Here is a 21,977-nt window from a genome sequence, read left to right on the forward strand (position 1 = left end):
AATAAGCAATTCTTAAGCAATAACATGACCCTCGTCATTTGTTAGTGTGAGCATTTGATAGTCACTCAGTAGAGCAAAAATATACAGGTGGAGCAAATATCTGAAATTTGGGATCCTGGCTGAGATACAAAGATCTTAGTCATTCAGTGGGGGCTCTAAATTGGCCTCTGGTGTGACTTTGTGTCTGAATGGTTGTTTGTTTCTAAATGTCTTGTGATTGGCTGGCAACCAGTTCAGGGTGTACCCCGCCTCCTGCAAAAAGAAAGCTGGTATAGGCTCCAGCACTCCCGTGGCCCTTGTGAGGATAAGCAGCTCAGAAAATGGATGGATGGATGGATGGATAGTGCAACAACATTTGTAGCCAGACAATGCAACAAAGATCTGTGGCATATATTCCTTATCCTCTGTAGAAAACGACTAATACACTGCATCTTAGTTGTGACGGTCTTTGTGTTCCATAATAAAATGGAAGTGTATTATCGACTTTGTCTGCATAACAGTATGACAAGGTCACAAGCTGTTTACACAAGAAGGAAGCCTGTTGAATTAAAGCATATAATCATGATGAAAAAGAAAAAGATGAATTATTTGCCTTCAATTTAATTCTGTTACTGCTGCATATTTTTTACAAAGTACTGCACAATATCGTAGGGCTACTATTTTTCTTTTTAAAAACACATGACATTTTCTGTTGGTGTTGGTTAGGGGGTGGAACCGATTAGTGACATTTTCAATCCTTTGAATGTGGAAATATGATTTGAGATACATGTGTTTTGAGTTACGAGATCGGTGGTGGAATTAATTAAACTTGTAATTCAAAACACAACCCTCCTTCCTCAATGACTATTTTCCTATCCAGCTTTGGCGCCATCCTGTTGCATCTTAGGCCTGGTACACAGAAGGATTTTTCAGATCTTAAAAGATTATTATTTTTTTTTTTATCTGCAACAGATCCCACACATGATGTTAAAAAATCTGGTCGTGTTGTTTGTGGTGCGTTCCAATAATCTCAACACAGTACACCACACACATAATGATTCGTTCCACCATCAATTGCAAAATCTCATGGGATCACACGTGATCTCATGAAAATGAAGAAGAAGAAACATTTCTGGAAATGTGCAGATGTTTGCTGAGTGTTCTTGGTTATTGCCAAAGTCAGCAGCTTTGTAAAATGTCACCGTCCACCAATAAACAACTTGCTTTGGAAACTACTTCTTGCTCTCTGAGTAACACACTTTTATGCAAAAAAAAAAAGCACGAGATTCAAATTGTTTTTATTTACAGTGTTTTCCTTTTGCAGAATCAGGGCGCTTTTTTATTGATTACATTCTGTTCCGCATCACAATTCATGGCGCGACTCAGATGAAGTCGTACAAGAGTTTTGGTCGTGCATATTGAACACAATCAATATAGAACAAGATTGTTTCCTAAAATCGAGCTAAATCCACTCTATACACACCTAAAAGATAAGAGTAAGCAGTGTAATCTTTAAAAATGTTAAATGGTCTTGCAATTACGTGGCCTCGAAGGTGCGAAATTGGGACATTTGTGCCTTAGGTTGTTCCAGAAATAAGAATAAAAGCTGCAAATGCGTGAGTTTTTTGGTGAATAGCTGAGAGTTAGTTCTGCGTCAAGAAAAGAAAATGTTTGGTCAATTTGGAAAAGGTGGACAATGAATTGTGGCGATTAACTGTACCTGTCTTTATTTAATCTTAAACTCCCCTTTCACTTGACACTTTGCAGAAATGTAATTCCAAAAATCTACAGCCATTGGCAATGCTACCATAGTTCAGGACAAAAAAGCAATACAATTAATTGTTATTAATAGCAACATGTGTTGCTGGACTTATTTGAATAATTTTAGGTCAAACGTGGCCATGTGGCGCAACGCAGCAGCTGTACAACATGATAGAATGTGTCAGGCAATCGTCCTGAGTCAAGAGAACTCGTAGCCGAGGGTGGTTGAAGCACCATAATTGACGTAATTAGCCAGGCTGTTTGGACAGAGGCCAGGACCGCCGCTTCTAAACGCTTAACACGTCAATGCCAATCACACGGAAAAAAAGATCCGGCGCTTCGGGCGATGAAGGACTCACTGGTTGCCAGTCAAATGCAGTATAACAGCATCACTCTCACACTCGCTCTTCCCCTCTCGAGGCGCTCCTGGGATGACTTATGTGAAAGTGTTGAGTAGACCCCTCGCAACTCCGAAACATGTTGCCATTGTAACGTTTACATTTGTGTACGTTTTACTGACGTGTGTTGTGTTAGCACATCCGAGTGCGTAGTAGAATGAAGCTGAGGCCTTGTTTACGCTATGAGGGGCTCCTATTTACACTGCTTAACATAATGTGTGAGATGGTGATGCCAGTAATGTATTACTTAGTGATGCATTAGTCTAATAATATTGCGGCTTTGATCAAATTCAGACTCTGAGACTAGCTGCACCCACTTTGCAAAATTACAAAATGGTTAATTCTACCTGGTAGGATTCAGAAACTAACTTTGAGACCCATTTATAGCTTCACCGTCTTGGAGGAACATAGGATTGTCAAAAGAGAAATGACAGATAGGACATGAAAAGAAAACAAAATTTAGTCAGTCAAACGATGAGTATGTTTTTTTTTTTGAAGGGTTGACAAAATACCATGGTTTGAATCAAACCTCTCGAGTTTACTCCCACATCCCAAAAACATCCAGTGATTGGAGACTCTAAATTGCCCCTAGGAGTGATTGTGAGTGCGACTGTTGTCCGTTTCTATGTGCCCCGTGATTGGCTGGCAATCAGTTCAGATTGTACCCCGCCTCCTGCCAGATGACAGACGGAATATGCTCCAGCACTCTCGCAACCCTTGTGAGAATAAGCGGCGAAGAAAATTGCTGGATGTGCGACATTACAACCAGGTAATCAGTAAAGTAAGTAAGTTACTTTTTCAAGGTAAACTTACCACTAATGGTGGATCATATTTATTGACATGAAGATCGACCAATGAGTATATGCAAATCGGAAATGAAGAGCCACATTTTTTAGTGTCACGGCAAAGAGCCACATCATACACATGGATATCATTGTCTCCTCACACACACCTTTGCTTTGTCAGATTTATTGTAAATGTCACACACCAACATGATGAGAAAAATCGACTCCTACAGACCACAGGCCAGTATTTTTAATAAATAAAATTGTGTGCTCTCTCACGCAGATGCACTACCAGTTCAACCAAGGCTTGTCTTGCATGGCACAATTCTCCTCTGATGCAGCAGTAGAATACTCACATGATTCGAGATCTGAGTTCAACTGTGAATCAGTGGCCATGCTAATGTCCAATATTCTCTGCTCAACAGTGTGACGGGACAGTTGAAGGTCCGTTACCATTTCCTTAAGATTTTTGTTTTCAGGACACCAAGATTTAAGTGACATCACTGAGACATTTTTTAAATAAATTATCCTTCAGTGTACAGTCTTCTGGCCCTTCCAATGTTCCAAATCACTTGATATGATCCAAGCATTCGTCTCTGGATGTTTTTTTATTTCTTTTAAAAACTAGATCTGCTCTTCTGTGTGATTTTTCAAAGTGACTAAATCGTGAGTGGGAAGTTTAGTCCCTTTTGGAAACTCCAGGTCAATGTTAGCATGGAGTGAGCTCAAGTGAAGATTTGAAGCTGTGAAATGCGATAGACATCTGAAACAAAAGGCAGAGTGGCTGGCGGTTGCGCTCACCGCCCATAAAAACATGTGCTCTCCCACTCTGGTAAAAGGGTCCTGTGTTCATCCATATATTTTCATTTAACTCTGCATCTCTCCCTCGCATTTTGAAAGCAAAATGGACAAATTATTTTCTCCACGATCCCCATTCGACTGGGAAACCTCGAGCTATTTTCATTCAATGCGACAGCCAGTTTTGCAAAAATACATAAACTTTCCCGCTGCAGTCATGTGACCGTGGTCAGGAGACGCAGTGCTCTTCTCCATGCCAAGGTGGTCCTGCTTGGGGTTAACTCTTCCTTCTCTCGTTGCACAGCTGAGCTGGGCGACGGGAAGAGTAATGGCGCTCTTCCCCGGTCGCCATAGCGTTTTTTTTTTCCTTTCCCCACTCCCGCTGTGCAGTCCTGTCTCATTCATACGGTGACGGCCAATGGACACATACACACTGAGCTTGTTGTCACGATAGACTGTTTTCGACTGACGCCACACACCTTCCGATTTAGAACGCGTGGCGCCATCTTGGTTTGGTGAATTCACGTAAACACACGTAACTCAGCAGGAATCATTTCAGAAAGGCGTATGAATTGGGGTGCACTGCTATGTTATCGGTTGCTCAAACGGACATTGTCAAAAATCTTTCTTTTGACTGCCAACTGTGATCAAGAGCCAGCGCGAGAAAACGGAGCTCTTAGCAATGAAACGGCGACAATGTAGCTGTTTCGTATTAGCAGAGCTGATCTAGCAGCCAAGCACAATACTCGTGTGTGAATGCAATGCATGTCACCAAAATCTGTATTTCCTGTTTAATTATAATAAGTTTGCAAAAACGAGTTACCGCACCGCGAGCTGTTTCGTGAGTTGAGTTAAAAATGTAGCCGTGGAAGTGGAGAAAAAGGTTCAGGCTCCACTTGGGACTCGAACCTCTCTCTTTCTCTCCCTCTCGGTAACAAAACTGAAATAATAATCTACACCTCTTTTGTTGGTATAATCAACATAATTTAACACTGACTATAGTCACGTGGTACATATTTAAATTGTATTGTGCGGTACAATAACCTTAGCAGTGTGGAGACACGGGTTGCTTACAATGGATAGCCAAACCCAGCCATTGATGAATTGGTTGTAGGCCTCCAGACCGTTGTAATTATTTAGGTAGTCAACGGTATAAGCACTTGTCAAGAAGAGGAGATAGTTGACGATGATAGGTTACTGAGGCCCACACTTGTGTGCTCCGTTTGTGTTTCTCCAAGGCATATGGGTTGATTTTGTCGCTCAAAGCGCACTTCTTGTCGTAACGGTTTCTTGAAACAACATTTAATGAGCACCGATAATTTTTCAAAGTCTTTTTACCCATCATGCGTCACTTTTAACAGTCGTACGAACATTTGTGTAACTCCGGTCTTTATGCAAAAGCATTAGCAGGAACGGCATGTCAGTAGAGTGAACCCATCCAACACGACCAGGTGCCCCAGATGTAGTCACGTGGTTGAAAACAGTCTATAATAACCATAATAAACCCAACTAATGCTCACTCGCAAATACCGTAATGAACTCAAGCAAAGTACGTGCCCGCACGCACATAACTAGAACGTCGATATGCTTTCGTGCCTTCATGAGAGCCACACGAAAGGAGTTAAAGAGAGCAGCAGGTTGGGCACCCCTGGTATATATATACATATTAAGAGACATGCCAAGCAATCATGGTGATGAGCGTAATGAAATCATCAAGTGACGACCAATCACTGAGATGTACATAAAGATTTGTGTGTAAACTAGACTATACTATGATTATCATTGTTATTATGTTATTGACACAAATGAGTGCATGAAGTAAACGAAATGAGCCGACTCACGTTTTTTTCATGTTACTCTTTTTTTAAAGAGTTGGATGAAATGCCCGAATGGCGACAGGATACAGGGACACCTGCTGATTCAGAAAGCCTTCGACAACCTTTTTTTCCATAGAACCAAATTTGGATTTGATTTGAATATCATGAGCTACAAAATGGAATAATAAAAGATTGAGAAGAGAACAAATTTTTGTGGCCAGTACTAATAAAATCAATGTCAAAATTATTTTACGTTAGAAAACACATATTTCTCCTGTTTTTGCTACAACAGTCTACCATGTGTGTGCTCTTGGTTTCAGCCAGTTAAACCAGGCCCCCAATAAACCCATCTCAACCTATCAGTCGTGAGCTATTATTTGAAAAAAAAATTGATCCAAGAGGGGGAAAAATAATAACAAGATGACATCCATCTTCATGTAAAACTACCCCCTGCAGAGTCGTTCGGCTTTCAACAGGCCAAGAAAGCAAACGAGATGCAGTCCGACCGCGACTGTGAGAGCATCCTGACTATACGCCAGCCAGTTTTGCCTTCAAGGGGAACTTGTCTAAATAATAAAAGGACTCACTGACGTGTTCCCCTGGCGTGTGGGAAGCTCCGTGCGCTTGTCATTCCGACATAAATCTGCATTGAATTCTCTATTCTGTCTATTTTTACACTGCGCAACCAGAAGGATGTGTGATGATAACCACAGAGCAGTAAATGGAACGTACACTGTTAAATGTCAATTATTTGTACATTGTCTTTACTCACTTTGGCATGATGTTATTATGGTGCTAAATTATTAGCGCATAGCGACTAAAGGAGATCACACCGATACATGATTTGGAGCTAAATCATTATGTAACATGGTTAAAAATTGCTACTGTTAAAAATTCAAATAAATAGAGTAGCAATTAAGTTACAGGTTTTCTTTATACAAGGGTGGTGGAATATTTGTTCAGGTGTGTGCTGAATGTATTTTCTTTTAGGGGCTTTGTATTGAAATGTGTTTAATATTTTTGTGAAAAATAAATTGTCAATTAATTTTTTTTAACCAATAACGCGTTAAGAAGGAATTAAGGACAGGAAGTGACATGTTTAGGGAGAACATTCGCGAGACAGGAGCGGGAGAGAAGAGCACGAAGGACTCATTGCAGTTAGATGAAGGAAAGAGGAAAGTTAATAGCATGTATCAAACTGTTGAAAAGTCAATTGTGGTAGTGTGTCATTTGAGTGGACTACTCAAATTACGCCGTAGCGTGGTGGAGTTAGCTGCTAATACAGAGGCTATGTGGATGCATGGGACTTTGCTAGGATGCTAGCGACAAGCTAACGCAAGCTAGCAAGGCCTGTGTTTGACAGCGATAAAGAAGACGACAATGACGATGAGGAGAGCTTCTCAACGTTAGCAGACAGAGAGGACTTTGCTGACGCTGGACACGTGGACACAACCCTCAACTTTCTTCGCTCCTGCTGTTTAGAACAGTACCGGACCATTGGGGTTTGAATCTCTTTGGTTTGCCAGCTATTTTCAAAATTTTTTGGAGGCCCGTACCTTAGGTAGTTTGTGCATGTGGACATTTTGTGTTGACTTTATATATTTGAATGGCCGTTTTTTTTTTTTTTTAAACAGATTGGAATTTTCAACTATTATTTTATTATTAAATGTTCAAACTTTTTTTTTATACAACCGGGTCTATTATTTTACTATCTGAAATTTCATTTTAAAATAATTTGTATTTTATATTATTATCATATTATATACTTTTATATTGTAACTTGTTTGTCCAAATTAGGATAACATTAACTCATAAAGGAAAATATTATTTCAGAGACCTTTTGAGAGGAAACAAGTTCACAAGAGTAAAGTTTCAATAGAAGTTAGTGTAATTACCATTGAGTTAATTGATTAGTTCCTAATTTTGATTGAGGAAAAAACTCCACAGGAAGCAGAACAGTCACTCAGCAAAAGCAGTGCTAAATCCTTAGCACTCAAATAAAACAACCCATTACACAGGTACAAGGTTAGCTAGCAGCTAAAAAAAAAATCTAAAATGTCTACTGGTTTCCAGCACACAGCAAGTCCAGGTGTACACAACACTAAAACAGAGCTAAATCATTAGCAGAACACTAACAAAGCCAATGACACAACTAAAATGTTCTCAAACAGCTAAAAGAAAATAAACAGAGCTTTGAGTGGCTTTCATACAACTTATGTAGCTCTAATTCATTTGTACACAGCTAACACAAGAAGCTAAAGTGACTCCTTCCGTAGCTATTAATGTAAAGTGCGGGTGGGTATGCCCTCAAAATGACGAGTTTGTTTAATTTTCCCACTTCTTCTTCTGTGAGACGAGGGCAATTAAAGTAACGAATCACATCCTCTGCTGTCAAATATCAAATGGATGGAAAAAATGGACATGGTGGTGAGGTTACAAAACGCATCCTGGAATGCAGAAGCACGAATTATGATCATGTTAATGTCTCGTAAGTGGACTTGTTCAAAGTTTCTATGCTCTTAAAGATGATTTTTTTTTTTTTTTTAACCATTTGTGGGAATACACTATGTGGGTGTTTGGGTCCAGAGAACCTGGACATTGTAGGACAGGGTGCTTTAAAGGAATATTATCAGGATGTCTTACCTGAAGCATTTAGTGGTCTTCCCTCCAGCTTGGATGCAGGGATACTCCACAGTTAGGATTTTGTTGTCGGGACACTCGCTGAGGAAACAAAAACATTTGGATTATTTACATGATATTCCCGAACACAATGTATGATCTGGTCACGATTTTAACTGTTCAAAGCAACTTGAAGGACTGACAAGATAAACTAAACTCTTTCACTGATAATTATTGAAAAGTCTATTCGATTTAATTGAATCCTGGCCACTGATTTGCTCCACCTGTTGGTTTACATATTATCAAAACAATTTACAGAAATTTCTTCCGGAAGCACATTAGTGAGGTCGCACACTGATGTTGGATAATAATGGCTTACTCTCAGTCTCCACTCTAATTCATCGCAAATGTTTTGTATCAGCTTGAGGTTAGGACTCTGTGCAGTCCAGGTCAAGTTCATCCCTACCAAAATCTCTCATCCATGTCTTTAAGACTTAGCTTTGTGCACTGGTGCAAAGGCATGTTAGAAAATCAAAACCTGTTCCCACAAAGTTGGGAGCATGGAATTGTCCCAAAAAAATCTGACTCCTTGGTTCCATGGAAATAAACTCTGAAGCGTTCGGCCTAACAAGACGTTTTGAACAGCTTATTGCTTTCCACTTTGTGGGAACAGTTTGGGGCTGGCCCTTACTCCTCCAACATGATTGTACACCAATACAACACAAAGCAAGTTCGGTAGACGTGTGGGTAATGGTGATGGTGTGTCTGGCCTGCACAGAGTCCTGACCTGCACAGTTCAGACCTCAACTGATAGAACACCTTTTGGATAGATTAGAGTGCAGCCTGAGACCCAGGCCTTCTTGTCCATCATCACTTTATGACCTCACAAATCCGTTTCTGAAAGAATGCTCACAAATTCCCAACACACATTCCTGACTGTTGTGGGAAGGTTTTTCACAAGCGTAAAAGCTCTTATACCGACAAAAGGTAGAAAAATGTCATTTTAAACCCTATCGATGAAGAAAGGGATGTCATTTCAGACCATACATGAGTCAAGGCATCTCAGCAAATACTTTTGGCAATAGTGTATTTATCTTTATCTTATCTTTCAATCTAAATATCTACCTGACCATTCATCTACTATATCTACCTATTTTATCATCTACCTATCCACCTAGAGTAAGTGTCCATCTATACATTCTCCTACCAATGAATCAATCACCTACAGTATCTATCATCCATGAATCCCCTCACCAACACTTACATACCTAATTTCCTTCCTACCTACCTACCTACCTATAAACCTGCTCATCTATACTACATATCTATCAATGAATCAATCGAATAGGCTACCTATCATCGACTCTAATCAGTCAACAAATCCATCATTCCACTCTCCATCCTTCCTTTCATCCACCTCCACCTATCCACATAATCTGCTGTATATTTATCTGTCCATCGACTGATCCACTGAAACACTGATCCACACCATCTACCCAATACTACTTAATCTACGTATCATCTATCTATCCACCTATCAATCTGCCATCTATCTATTTAACTCTCCATTTTGTATGCATCTACCAACACCATCTATCCAGTTATCTATTCCTCTCCTTATCAGTCGAGCTATCTACAGTACCTATCCATCCAACAGTCTGTCTACCCACCTATCTGTAAGGGACATTATTTGAATGCCAACCAAGTGGCTGAGCTAAGAAGCACGTACTGAGATGCGTCCATCCCGTGTGCGGTCCTGATGAAGCTGGCACCAGAGTCGCACAGCAGAGCTGCACACACGACGGCACCAAACGCTAGTAGAGTGGCACCATCAATGTGACCCATGTCCGTGACCGATGCTCCTGAAGCTCCTTCACCTTTTCACATGTGTGCCACCTCCAAAAACAAAAAGAAGTCAAAACTCTCCTCCTCTGGCAGTTCCACACCGAGGTGCCGCGCATGTGAGCAGAAAATCCCTCCTGCACTGAGCAGTCCACCCTGACTCGACCCACTGAGGCGGAGAAAGAGGACTTTACATCACACTGCGCTGCCTCTAATCCCCCCCTTGGATTTACACTCCTGCCCCCAGCCAGCCCCCATGCCTCCTCCTTAAAAGAGGAGACTTTTTGCAGAGACAAACTCCTGCTCCTCCTCCTCTTCACCGCAAAAGACAACTAACTTGACTCATAACAGACAGTGCATTTAACATCGCCAAAATATTGAATGGCCTTTAATATGGTAACAATTAAATTACTAAATCAATTTCATTTACGTCATTATGAGCTTTTTCCCAAGCCATTTACCCCACAAATATCCTTTCTATTCAATATTCAGCACTATAACCATGAAATGCACTTCTTGAACTAGTGTAAACTGGTGAAGGCTGAGCGATATAGACTGACCAATGAATTACAGTGCTGATTATAGCGACTGATGTCGACGGCATTAAGTGGGGGAGGCATATGGACCAATCATTATTCTGCTCATAATGATGAATATGTTGATTGCATCAGGTTGGAATGACATGCTGACCAATGAGGTTGCTGCCTCTGCTTATTGTTATCTTTTCTGGCAAACGTCTGGATCGGAATTGAGGAGCACGCCAACCCACACTGACCAATGTCTAAATAAACCAGGGGAGACAAGCATACAAGTCAGGCGCCCAAAAATGAATGATTGGCATCTATACTGACCAATGGTCTCATGAAGTGGGCGAGGCATGCCACCCAACTGATTTGTATTTGTACTGACCGATGACCTTTGTTAGTCACAAGGAAATAAGAGCACAAATAATAGAGTTGGGGTTGAAAAGTCTTTTTTTTTTATCTCAATAATATAATTACATTACATATATTACATTGTATTGAATGTGAACTATAATCTTCACAAAGTCATCATGACCATAGCAACACAAGAACACACTCCAAGGTATGTTCCATCTGTGCGAGGGAGGAGGATTTACTGGAAGCAGTCAGATTAAAATCAGGAGAAATTAACTAAAAATAAAGAATTGACTGTTTTTTGATGACGCATCATATTTCTTCATCCTCTTCTGAACACCTCATATGGAATAAATGCCAAAACGTTGTGAGATCAGGATGAAATCAATCATCTAAAATAAGTAACTTAATGAAATGTAAGCCAAAGTACAATGCAATGTATTGCTCAACATCCATTCATCCAGCATTAAGATCTCACAGGAAAAAAAATACAAAATATGAGGTGAATCCTAAAAATAAACTGCTGAAAAAAATGTAAGACCTCCCTATTCTCCAAACTATCAATTACTATGCTGTGTGGAATGCTTGACACGTGTACTGACCAAAAGTAAATCCTGAAGTAAACAGAAAGTGAAAAAAGGGTTACCGAATGAATGAATAAATAAATGTGTATATGAATAATCCAAGGTGGCACGGTGGGCAGCTGGAAAGCGTTGGGCTCACAGTTCTGAGGTCCCGGGTTCAATCCCGGGCCCGCCTGTGTGGAGTTTGCATGTTCTCCCCGTGCCTGTGTGGGTTTTCTCCAGGTACTCCAGTTTCCTCCCACATCCCAAAAACATGCGACATTAATTGGGCACTCTAAATTGCCCCTTAGGTGTAATTGTGAGTGAGGCTGTTTGTCTCTATGTGCCCTGTGATTGGCTGGCAACCGGTTCAGGTTGTACCTTGCCTCCTGCCCATTGACAGCTGGGATAGGTTCCAGCACTCCCCTCGTGAGGATAAGCGGGTAAGAAAATGCATGGATGGATGGATGAATAGCCCTAACCTGCATCAATTTATTTGACATGATGCAAAGGACTATACTAGATTTTAGGTAATAATTCAATCAAAATATACAATAATTCAAATTTTAGCGAAATACATTAAATCTGTTAAAAATACATTAGTTGAAATAATCTTTTCATGTTTTTAATGAAGGCACTAACTTCAGTTGTATGTATGTTGTATGTAAATGGGAATGCTGTGTAGTAATCCTGCACAAATGTTGACATGGGCGTTATGTCAAAACCAGGAATTATTCTGGTCGTATTTTTCATAAAATGAGTTGTTACTGTATTACTATTTGATCATAAATACTTTACTTTCATGTTTTATTGTCCAATATTGATGTTTCTGATTGTAAGTGAAGGCATCATTTATTCCCTGTCTCTGTGTTTTTTTTTTTTAATGCAATACGAGTCAAACCGCAACCCAGGCAAAGTCAATTGTAGCCCTTTGAAAGCCCGGACAAAAAAATATTTTGGCTATAGAAGTAGAGCTGATGCCAAAAGGCAACTCCTGCAGTCATTTGGGTTTTGTAGCTTTAACAGTTAAGTTTGATATAAACAAAGTTTTATCATTATGTCACAAAGACGCAACGTAGACAACTTTAAAATGGCAAGCACTTGCAAAAAACAGTAAAAAAAAAAAAGAAAAAGGACAACCCAAAAAAGTGGCTAGTGGGAATAGCTGTATTATCCGCCACAGTGGCAAGTGACCTGGAAATGGGGGGGGGGGGGGGCACAAAATGACCATACGAAGAGGACGAAATATGCTAACCAATCACTTTTCAATGCATGATTGATGTACTGTGTAGAACGAGTGATGACTAAATGGCAGCCAGAGAAATTCTGTCCAATCACTGAGCCGTTGTAATGATTGACATGTACACTGATCAATGAGTGATGCATGACAAATCAATAACTGCATGAAGCGGGAGAGGCATGCCAACCTATCACAGTCACGTGCGTCCATAAATTGACATGTAGACTGACCACTGAAGAGTTGCACATCACTGTGGAAAGATGACTTCAGAAATTACAAATTATCCTGCTGAAAGTATAATAACAATGTAACTTGTTTTATTTATTTACTACTTTGCCCATTTCATATAATTTAGGCCCAAACTGAACAATGCTTGTTCAATCGACGAGAGAATCCAAATCGGGAGGATCTGGATGAAGTGAACAGAATGGGAGCCAAAGAATACAATTTCATGCTCAACATTTCTAACATTTCTAGCATTAAAATTCCGACATAAAATAAAGCTTTAGAAATTACAAATAAACCACAGGACCAGTTTAAAGCATTTGTACTAGTTCAACCCCACCAAAAAAAAAAAAAAAGAACGTTGAGGTTGTGATTAAAACAAAACAGAAAAAATGAATGAAAAATGATATTTGTTATTCAAAAGAAACTGTTTAAGGAACATGCGCACACACACACAGACACATACTGTACATGTTGTACATTGTGGTGAAATATAGCTGTGGTAACGTATTGGAGCTTTTCTGCAGACAGATGGGTTGTCAGCCCCTCAACAACACCAAAAACGAGAAGGAATTATTGGATCCTGCTTCAAGGTTTCCTTTGTTGCTGGGAACAAGCTGCAAGTTATTAACTCTGTTCAGCCTCCAACATTTTTTTTTTGTTTTTTACGACCAGAAAAGTTGGCGTTCATGTTTTTTTTTTTCTTGATAAAAGGTGAGAAGGAAAAAGCACTTTTCGTGTTGGGTGGTAGCAGAGACTTTAAAAAAAAGACTATACTACCTTTCATTGATATTGGCTGTTTACACTGTCTGCCACGTGCTGCCGTTTTAGTTCGCAAAAAGCTGATTGCGTGCGTTTGTTTTCTCATTGTTAATAATAAAACACAAACTAGTCTACGCCAGTAACTTCAGAAATTGAAAAAGACATTCGTATCCTGTGTGTTATGAATGACTTGTAGACTGAACAATGACTCCAGTAAGTGGAAGAGGTATTCCGATCAATTACTATGGTGTGTATAATGATTGCCATGGAGATTCATTAATGACTTCTGAAAGTGGAGGAGACTTTCTGACAAATTACGATGGTGAGTGTAAACGATTGACATATAGACTGACCAATCACAATTAATGGCAATTAATGGTCAGTCCATATGTCAATTGTATAATCGCTTTACCTTATTAGCATATTTCAAAAACACAATTCAAATACTTGATGTCACACGTTTAAATTCAATTTTAATTTCAACGTATTTTTTTTATATTACTGTAGTTTACATTTGGCGGCACACTGGATCAGCTGGTAAAGCGCTGGCCTCACAGTTCTGAGGTCCCGGGCTCAATCCCGGACCCGCCTGTGTGGAGTTTGCATGTTCTCCCCGTGCCTGCGTGTGTTTACTCCGGGCACTCTAGTTTCCTCCCACATTCCCAAAAACAAGCAACATTAATTGGACACTTTAAATTGCCCCAAGGTGTGATTGTGAGTGCGGCTGTTTGTCTCGATGTGCCCTGCGATTGGCTTGCAACCATTTCAGGGTGAACCCCGCCTCCTGCCCATTGACAGCTGGGAGAGGCTCCAGCACTCCCCGTGACCCTGGTGAGGATAAGTGGCGAATAAAATGGATGGATGTAGTTTAAATTAACATATATACACCGAACTGAAATATTTCATTTTTGAAAGGACATAATTTACTGAATGTGATTTCCGCATCCATTGCTGACGCAGGCGGATGGAGCGACATTGACATCCATCCATTAATTTAACCATATTGCTTATCCTCCCCAGGGTTTTGGGCATGCTGGACCATATCCCACTAACTCTGGGAAAGACCCAGGGAACAACTTCAACTGGTCGCCAGCCAGTTGCAAGGCAAAACTGCCTAAAAACTTATTTTTCTCTCAGATAAACAGAAAATCTTCTTAATAAAGGTAAAATGTTATGCCTTTCGTGACTCTTGACTGAGTGAGTGAATCTGTAGGAGGACCGACTGCAGCTGCTGTGCTTTAAAACTAAATTATGCAAGTCAACAAGAGCCAACATTTGGGCTAATCCTGACAAACATGGTTTACAGTACATGAAATGAAAAAAATTCAGGTTAGACTTTAAGAATACACAAAATCAATCCTTTTCAAAACTAAAATATTAAATATGACACATTACTTCAGTTTTTCAAAGCTAAGCAATGTCTATTTTATCCTTTTCAGTGCAGGAAGACTGCATGTCAATCATTCCAAGTGGCACAGTGATTATTTAACATGCCGGTCAGACTGATGACAGGATACCATTTGATGAACGTGTGCGTTTACGGTATCACATGCATATAGCATAGCATTGGCAGTATTGTGAGGCAAGGTAGGGGCCTGACGAGGTTATTGTGACGTTTTAAAAATCCCCTATGCGTGGTGAGCCCATTCTGCCTCCTTGCCACTCAAGGGGGCTCTTGGCTGGCGCTCCGCACCAACACATGATTTTTATTCCGACTAAAATGAGGAATTAACCAGCCTTAATGCGACCAATTCAATTGTATACTGTATTTTGGCTTCAGTCTCTGAGCAGAATGAAATAAATTTATAATGTATGAAGAAGAGGGGTGAGGGGGGACGCTTGTTTGAGGAGCACAGCTGTTGCTGAACTGGCAGACTGGTCTTCATTATTCCCACCACACGGCTTCACTTTCTCTGCTGTCCTCAGCGCGGATAGTCCCTGCGTGTTTCCCATTGATCTGCTTTCCATTTCATTTGACTTCTCGTCATTCGCCAAGATCCAACCTCCTCAATTAGAAATGCTCAGAACTCCTCCAGAGCTTTTCCCAAAAGGAGCCGCAGGGTTTTTGAAAATTGAGCGCGTCTCACCTTTGGCCATCATGAATATTCTTATAATGACAAATTAAAGGGAGTATAAAGAGGTCAGTGCAGCTCTGTGGCATGTGGAGTGACAGCCTCAATTCATCAGGATTTGTGAAGAAGTGGTTGTGGAAGTGGTTCACTGCTGGGGCAGAAATTTCAGCCTAAGACAGATTTTATTGGCTTCACTTCCAGCGGGACGTCTGTATTATTTACATTTGTAGTTCACGTCTATGGGAGCACATCACATTGGGGCTCGTTCACAAACCGGCAATTTACCAGTTCAATCTACGGATAGAATATTCTCTCGACAATCCCGTCAATGTCAAAGGACAAGCAGAGTTGCGTTGGTGTTGGACGCATGAAATTAGCGAACAAGTGGTTCAGTGTTCGCTTATGATAAGCACGTCCTTGAATAATTTTTCAAAGTTGTCAATGTGGAGGCAGGACAGTAACGTTTTGCAATGTATCCACTGCATGCACCACATGCACGGATCCGCACAGAACAAATGTAATCCGGTAGATTGGTGACGATGTGCTTCCTCCACCAGAGAAAATACAGTCCACGTCTTTATTGTTTTGTTTTTGTTCTTAGATACAGAGTTCATAAACTTAAAGTGACCCCTGGAATGTTTTGACTGCGACGGCAATGGATTGAGCAGACGGGGCTCTTTAGCCGCTAATTATAAATGCCTCTTTAATCGGCTCTCATTGTTATGGTTTTGACAGGGCAGACTTTACTCTCACGGACAAGGGGAGCCTTCCTTTGCCCCGGGCGAACAAGATAAGGATTTGTCAAAAACGTAGGAGCATCACTACTTACTGTTCCATTAAATGTTGAACCCCAGGGAGGAGGAAAAACAATAGAGTAGCTGGAGGTCACCCAGGAGGTAAAAGTATTACTCGAAATATTACTTTTTACTCTGCTGAAAATGGCCTTTTCTATGGTGTATATGGGCCACAAGTTGCAGTGATTGACTCTATTTCAAGTTACAGGTGCAGGGAGCATTTACGCAGCTGGAAACACATTGACCTAAAAACATGTCCGCCGTTCAAAGCCAAGCCCTCCCCTCATGTGCTCAAATGTGTGTCAGCTGTGAGGAAGCACAATGCAATGAAAATTCTAAATCGCCTATCGTCTTTACAAAAAACACATTTGTTTTAGTCACCCAAGACTCTGACTTGTATTCTGTGTTTACACAAACAAAATGACAAGTTGTGAGTTCACAGAAGACTCAAAATCTCTTCAATGAAAACAAAACACAATATGTCGAATGAAGAAAATTGTCATTGATGTAAATGTATAATAGCCTCACTGAATTTATCTTTGATGCTCATGAAACATTTGTAAAATGTAGTTAAGGGGAACAAAAACATACTTTATATCTGCAGGTCATATGTTGACCATTACTAGCCTCTCATTCCTGAGTCGCATCTGCTCCACTTGTACAATTGATTGAGGAATATCTGAAACATTTGCACAATCAACAATGTCCCAGACTATCGCAAATCCGGCCTCTCCTGTGTGGAGTTTGTATGTTCTACCTATGCCTGTGTGGTTTTTCTTACACTTCGTTTTTTATGTCCTTCCCACTTAAGGATTTCTGGGTTGAGATTCCCAGCTCTTCCTTACTCTTCTTCCTGGAGGTCGGCGTCCAACTGTATGATTGTGTATGTTTATGTATGTGTGTGTAAGAGAGAGAGAGAGAACGCGCATTCATCCGTGTGTGTATGTACACGTCCATGCTAAATGATACGTAGAATGTGCTAGAAAGTGTGCTCACAGTCAGGAATGCTGCTTGACCTCGGACACGAGAGATAACACGGATGACCCTCTCACCTAAAACACTTGGATTATACAAAGAGGTAATGAAAGGGATTTGTAACAGTGCACAGCCTCGACAAGTCATGTTGGGTTTCTGGTTTTGAATGGCTCATTACACAACACTAATGTTGCTCAATCATCTACGACATCAGAAAGTAGCTTCCGGGCTTTTCCTTTTCCTGCTTTGGGAAGGAAAAGTCCAAATATTACCAGACAAAAAAAGTTTTCAAAAATAAAAAAAATTGCAATATTGCAATATTACCAGAGAAAGATGTCTTTCTAATAGAAAATGTTGGGAAAAAACGTATGAGAACAGGGTTGGATTTTTTAAATAATATATAACTTATGATAATAGAGTGACAATATTACCAGAATAAAATTTAAATATTATGGGAAATAAATTGTTAAGAGAAGAAAGGAAAAAGCTCATATTTATGAGATGAAAAATTTTAATTCCAACAAAATTGTAATATAGCTTCTTAATGTATGGTTGTATTATTTCTAGAAAATTATTTTTTAGGCCATGACGGTAAAGTCAGTTTTACAATAGTAAAGACAGAAAATAAAAATAAAAACGCTTTTTTTTTGTTTTGATTTTCAGAAGAAAAAATGTAATCTTAAAAGTTAATAAAGTTAAAAATTAATCACCCCTTTGTTCAGAACTCTTAATTTTAGACAAAATTTAACTTAATGAGGAAAAAGTCTGAACTTTACCAAACAAAAAGTCACAATATTGTAAGGATTGTATGAATACAAAAATGTTTAAAATAGTTTTTAAATAAAAGTATAAACTAACAATTTACGTTGCACAAAATTTTTTTTTACAAAATAAAGATCTTTTTTGGTCTGTACCAAGCCTGCATGTCATTATTATGATTTTAATTCATGGCTGTCTGAACCATGAAACCGACGTTGACAAATAGGCTGTTACCCAGACCGAAATTTCTAAAATGAGTTTAACAAGACACAGTGAAATCAAAAACAATTTCCTCCTCACCTCAAGAGTTCCCTTTAAACAGCGGTTCCATTCATCGGGAATAATGCAAACACGTCTCGCACCAATTGGGGTCCTTTCCTTTCGGACTACCTGTTGTTTTTACGACAAAATGACTAACTTTGCTCAAAGAATACACATTAAAACATTATGTACAAGACAGGTCTGCATTGTTCCCATGGTCACTGAACCTAATAAAATGTTTTTTTTTTTTTTTTTTTTTATGAGCAGTGCCAACCAGGTGTTCCTGCAGCTTTCAGGTCATGGGAGATCCTGTATTGCGTGGAAGTGACAAAATTGGTTCCATTCTGGACTTAAGTAGAAGTCAATATCCATCCATCCATCCATCCATCCATCCATTTTCTTAGCCGCTTATCCTCACAAGGGTTGTGGGGAGTGCTGGAGCCAATCCCAGCTGTCAACGGGCAGGAGGCGGGGTACACCCTGCACTGGTTGCCAACCAATCGCAGGGCACAGAAGTAAATATAATTGTGCAAAAAAAAAAAAAAAAAAAAAAAACCTAAAAAGGAGAAGTAGAATTTCCCCCCAATCCGTGAGGGATAGGAACTGAGCCGTGTCACAAATAGAGAAAAGGCACAAGTAAAAAGTCTTAGAATTGTCTCTGCAGAAGATGTCAAGTCACATTTTTGGTTTAAACGAAACTCCTCAACTCCCTTCTCTATTGTCAGCTCGCGCCAGATTCACACCGCCACCCGATAACATGCTCCAGAGCTGAACCCCAGCAGTCTTGAGGAAGACCTTGCAAAGGATTAACCCCCATTAGGCCACAGGTCCTGACAACATCCCACTGCAGGTACTGAAAGACTGCGTTCACTAGTTGGTGCTAACAGACATTTTTCAACATGTCACGCCAGCTAGCGTCTGTTCCAATCTGCCCAAAGACTACCTGCATCATCCCTGTACCCAAAAGCTCCACAAGTCTGAAAGACTAGTGGCTGCGACCCCTCACTCTGACAGTCAGGAAGTGTTTTGAGAAGCTGATCATGGCACCGATCAAAAAGTCCAGCGACGTCGCTGTGGACCCTTAATAGGACGTCTACAGCAAGAGGTGCTCCACTGATTATGTTGTCTCATCAGTGGTCCACAAAGCCCTCACCCAACTGGAGGGCAAGAAATCCTCCTGCCCTTGCTAGTCATTCGTCTAATGTAGTAACCCACCGGATATGTGAGATGGAATATCAACGAATAAGAAGCCATTTAGACTGGAGGCAACAAATATGGGCTCTTAATGAGGTGGCCTGTGTGCCAGTGCAACTGTAAAACTGTGCTATAAGCAGGAGCAGATGGGGGTGGGGGGGTGGTTGGTGGGAGAGAGAGAAACGACACAAGTCGTCAAACCATGAATAGTTTTTATTTTATTGTTTCTTGGAAATGTCACAATCAGAGCGCAGAAAGGATAGTGACAAATGGGGTTAAAACAGAATTCAATCGGCTTAATGAAAAACATCCGAGAAGCAACCTTTATTATTAATTCACCGCAACAAAGCTCATTCTCTCCTCCAAGCACAGAGACATGGGCTTTCGGAACAAAATGTCCGGCTGAGCTCAGTGACAACACAACTGAAGTGAGAACCACACTGTGACATACAAAAAGGTGGAATGACATTGTCAATAATATACACATTCATTTTAACAGTTGTAACTTGTCACCCATAGCAACCTTTAATTCCTTCCTTAAATAAGTGACTTAAATAACTGTATACCGGCGGCACGGTGAATCAGCTGGTAAAGCACTAGCCTCACAGTTCTGACGCTTTCTCAGCTGATCCATCGTGTAGCCACATTTAAAGCTGGTAAAGTGTTGGCCTCACAGCTCTGAAGTGCCGGGTTCAATCCTGGCCACGCCTGTGTGGAGTTTGCATGTTCTCCCCGTCCCTGCGTGGGTTTTCTCCGGGCACTCCGGTTTCCTCCCACATGCGACATTAAATGGACACTCTAAATTGCTCCTAGGTGTGACTGTTGTCTGTCTCCATGTCCCCTGCGATTGGCTGGCGACCAGTTCAGGGTGTACCCCGCCTCCTGCCAATTGATAGCTGGGATAGGCTCCAGCACTCCCCGCGACCCTTGTGAGGATAAGCGGCGAAGAAAATAGATGGATGGAAATAACTTTTATACCAAATGTAAACGCAAAAAATATACTTGGAAAAACATTCATTGGAGCAATACTTATAAACGGGAACCATGTTTAAGTCCATCAACAAAATGTAATTAAATTCTTAAAAATACAATAAAATGCATTTACAATGTTCTGGAAAAATCTGCCTCAAAAGTCAAATCAAACATGCAGTTCAAACCATCATTACAGGAGGCGTTAGTGAGCATCTAACGAGGCGTGACTACAACAGAGGGAGGAAAGTAGCCAAACTTTTTCCACCTTCCAGTCAGAGGATTTAAAGTCATGCTTCTCCTTGTTTGGTTTTTGAACCTCTGCATATTACGTTTCCCGTAACTTCGCCGTAACACGTCACGTCATCTGAGTTCCATTATTGTTTTATTTATTTATTTATTGACCACTGGCATGTGAACACAAGCGAAATGACGCAGTCTGCCGGCCCCGCCGTCAGCGTGTGTTGAAGCTCGTAAAAAATAAAAAATAAAAATGTTGCACAGCGCACGCACTGCATGTGCGGTAACACTGACTGGGTGCTTTGATTTCTTAAATTGACCTCTAAAGCCCCTGTCGAACATTACAAGAGTTTACGGGTATACCAAAATATTAGTTTATATACACATAGACAACATTATTAACTGTCATGGAAGTGTAAAAAGAACTGAACTACTATACCAAAGTACAAATGCTCTCACTCACCATTTATAAACTACACAGCCAAATAACATTTTAACATTTTTGACCACCATATGAGTGGAAAGTTAACAGCTGTATCGTCTTCCTTTCCTTTCGGCTTGTCCCATTAGGGGTCAACACGGCGTGTTATCCTTTCCCGTGTAAGCCGATCGCCTGCATTTGCCTCTCTTACATTAACTGTCCTCAAAAAAATTTCCAACCTTCTTCTTTAGTTTTCCTCTTGGTCTCTTTCCTGCCAGATCCAGCCTCGTCATCTATCTACCAATATAATCTCTCCCACTTGGATGTGTCCAAACCATTGAAGTCTGCTCTGCCAACCTTTTGTCTTCAAAACCTTTAACCTTGGCTACCCCTCTGATGATCTCATGTCAAATCCTACAGTTTCCAACCTGCTTACTCCGAGAGACATCTTCATTTCTGCCACCTCCAGGTCTGCTTCCTGTTTTCTGTCTCTAATCCATACATCATGGCTTGTCTCACCACTGTTTTGTAAACTTAGCCCTTCATCTTAGCAGGGACTCTTCTGCCACATAACACACCAGACACGTTCCTTCACATTTTCCAACCTTCTTGGACCGTTTCTTCT

At 40.4% G+C, this 21,977-nt stretch overlaps 1 protein-coding gene across 1 annotated transcript in view; it reads right to left on the minus strand.

Annotated features, from left to right (window-relative positions):
- ccbe1 (collagen and calcium binding EGF domains 1) overlaps window positions 1-10,164 on the minus strand; it is a 44,799-nt gene extending 34,635 nt beyond the window's left edge. Inside the window, exons 1-2 of the mRNA XM_061813978.1 lie at window positions 9,887-10,164; window positions 8,182-8,259 (exon numbers count right to left, since the gene is read on the minus strand). Of these exons, the coding sequence (XP_061669962.1) occupies window positions 8,182-8,259; window positions 9,887-10,002 (194 nt within the window). The 5' untranslated portion in view covers window positions 10,003-10,164. The remainder of the gene's footprint in view (window positions 1-8,181; window positions 8,260-9,886) is intronic.
- Between the last annotated feature and the right edge of the window lie 11,813 nt (window positions 10,165-21,977).

This window comes from Syngnathoides biaculeatus, chromosome 3 (assembly GCF_019802595.1).
Source record: "Syngnathoides biaculeatus isolate LvHL_M chromosome 3, ASM1980259v1, whole genome shotgun sequence".
NCBI classification, from domain to species: Eukaryota; Metazoa; Chordata; class Actinopteri; order Syngnathiformes; family Syngnathidae; genus Syngnathoides; species Syngnathoides biaculeatus.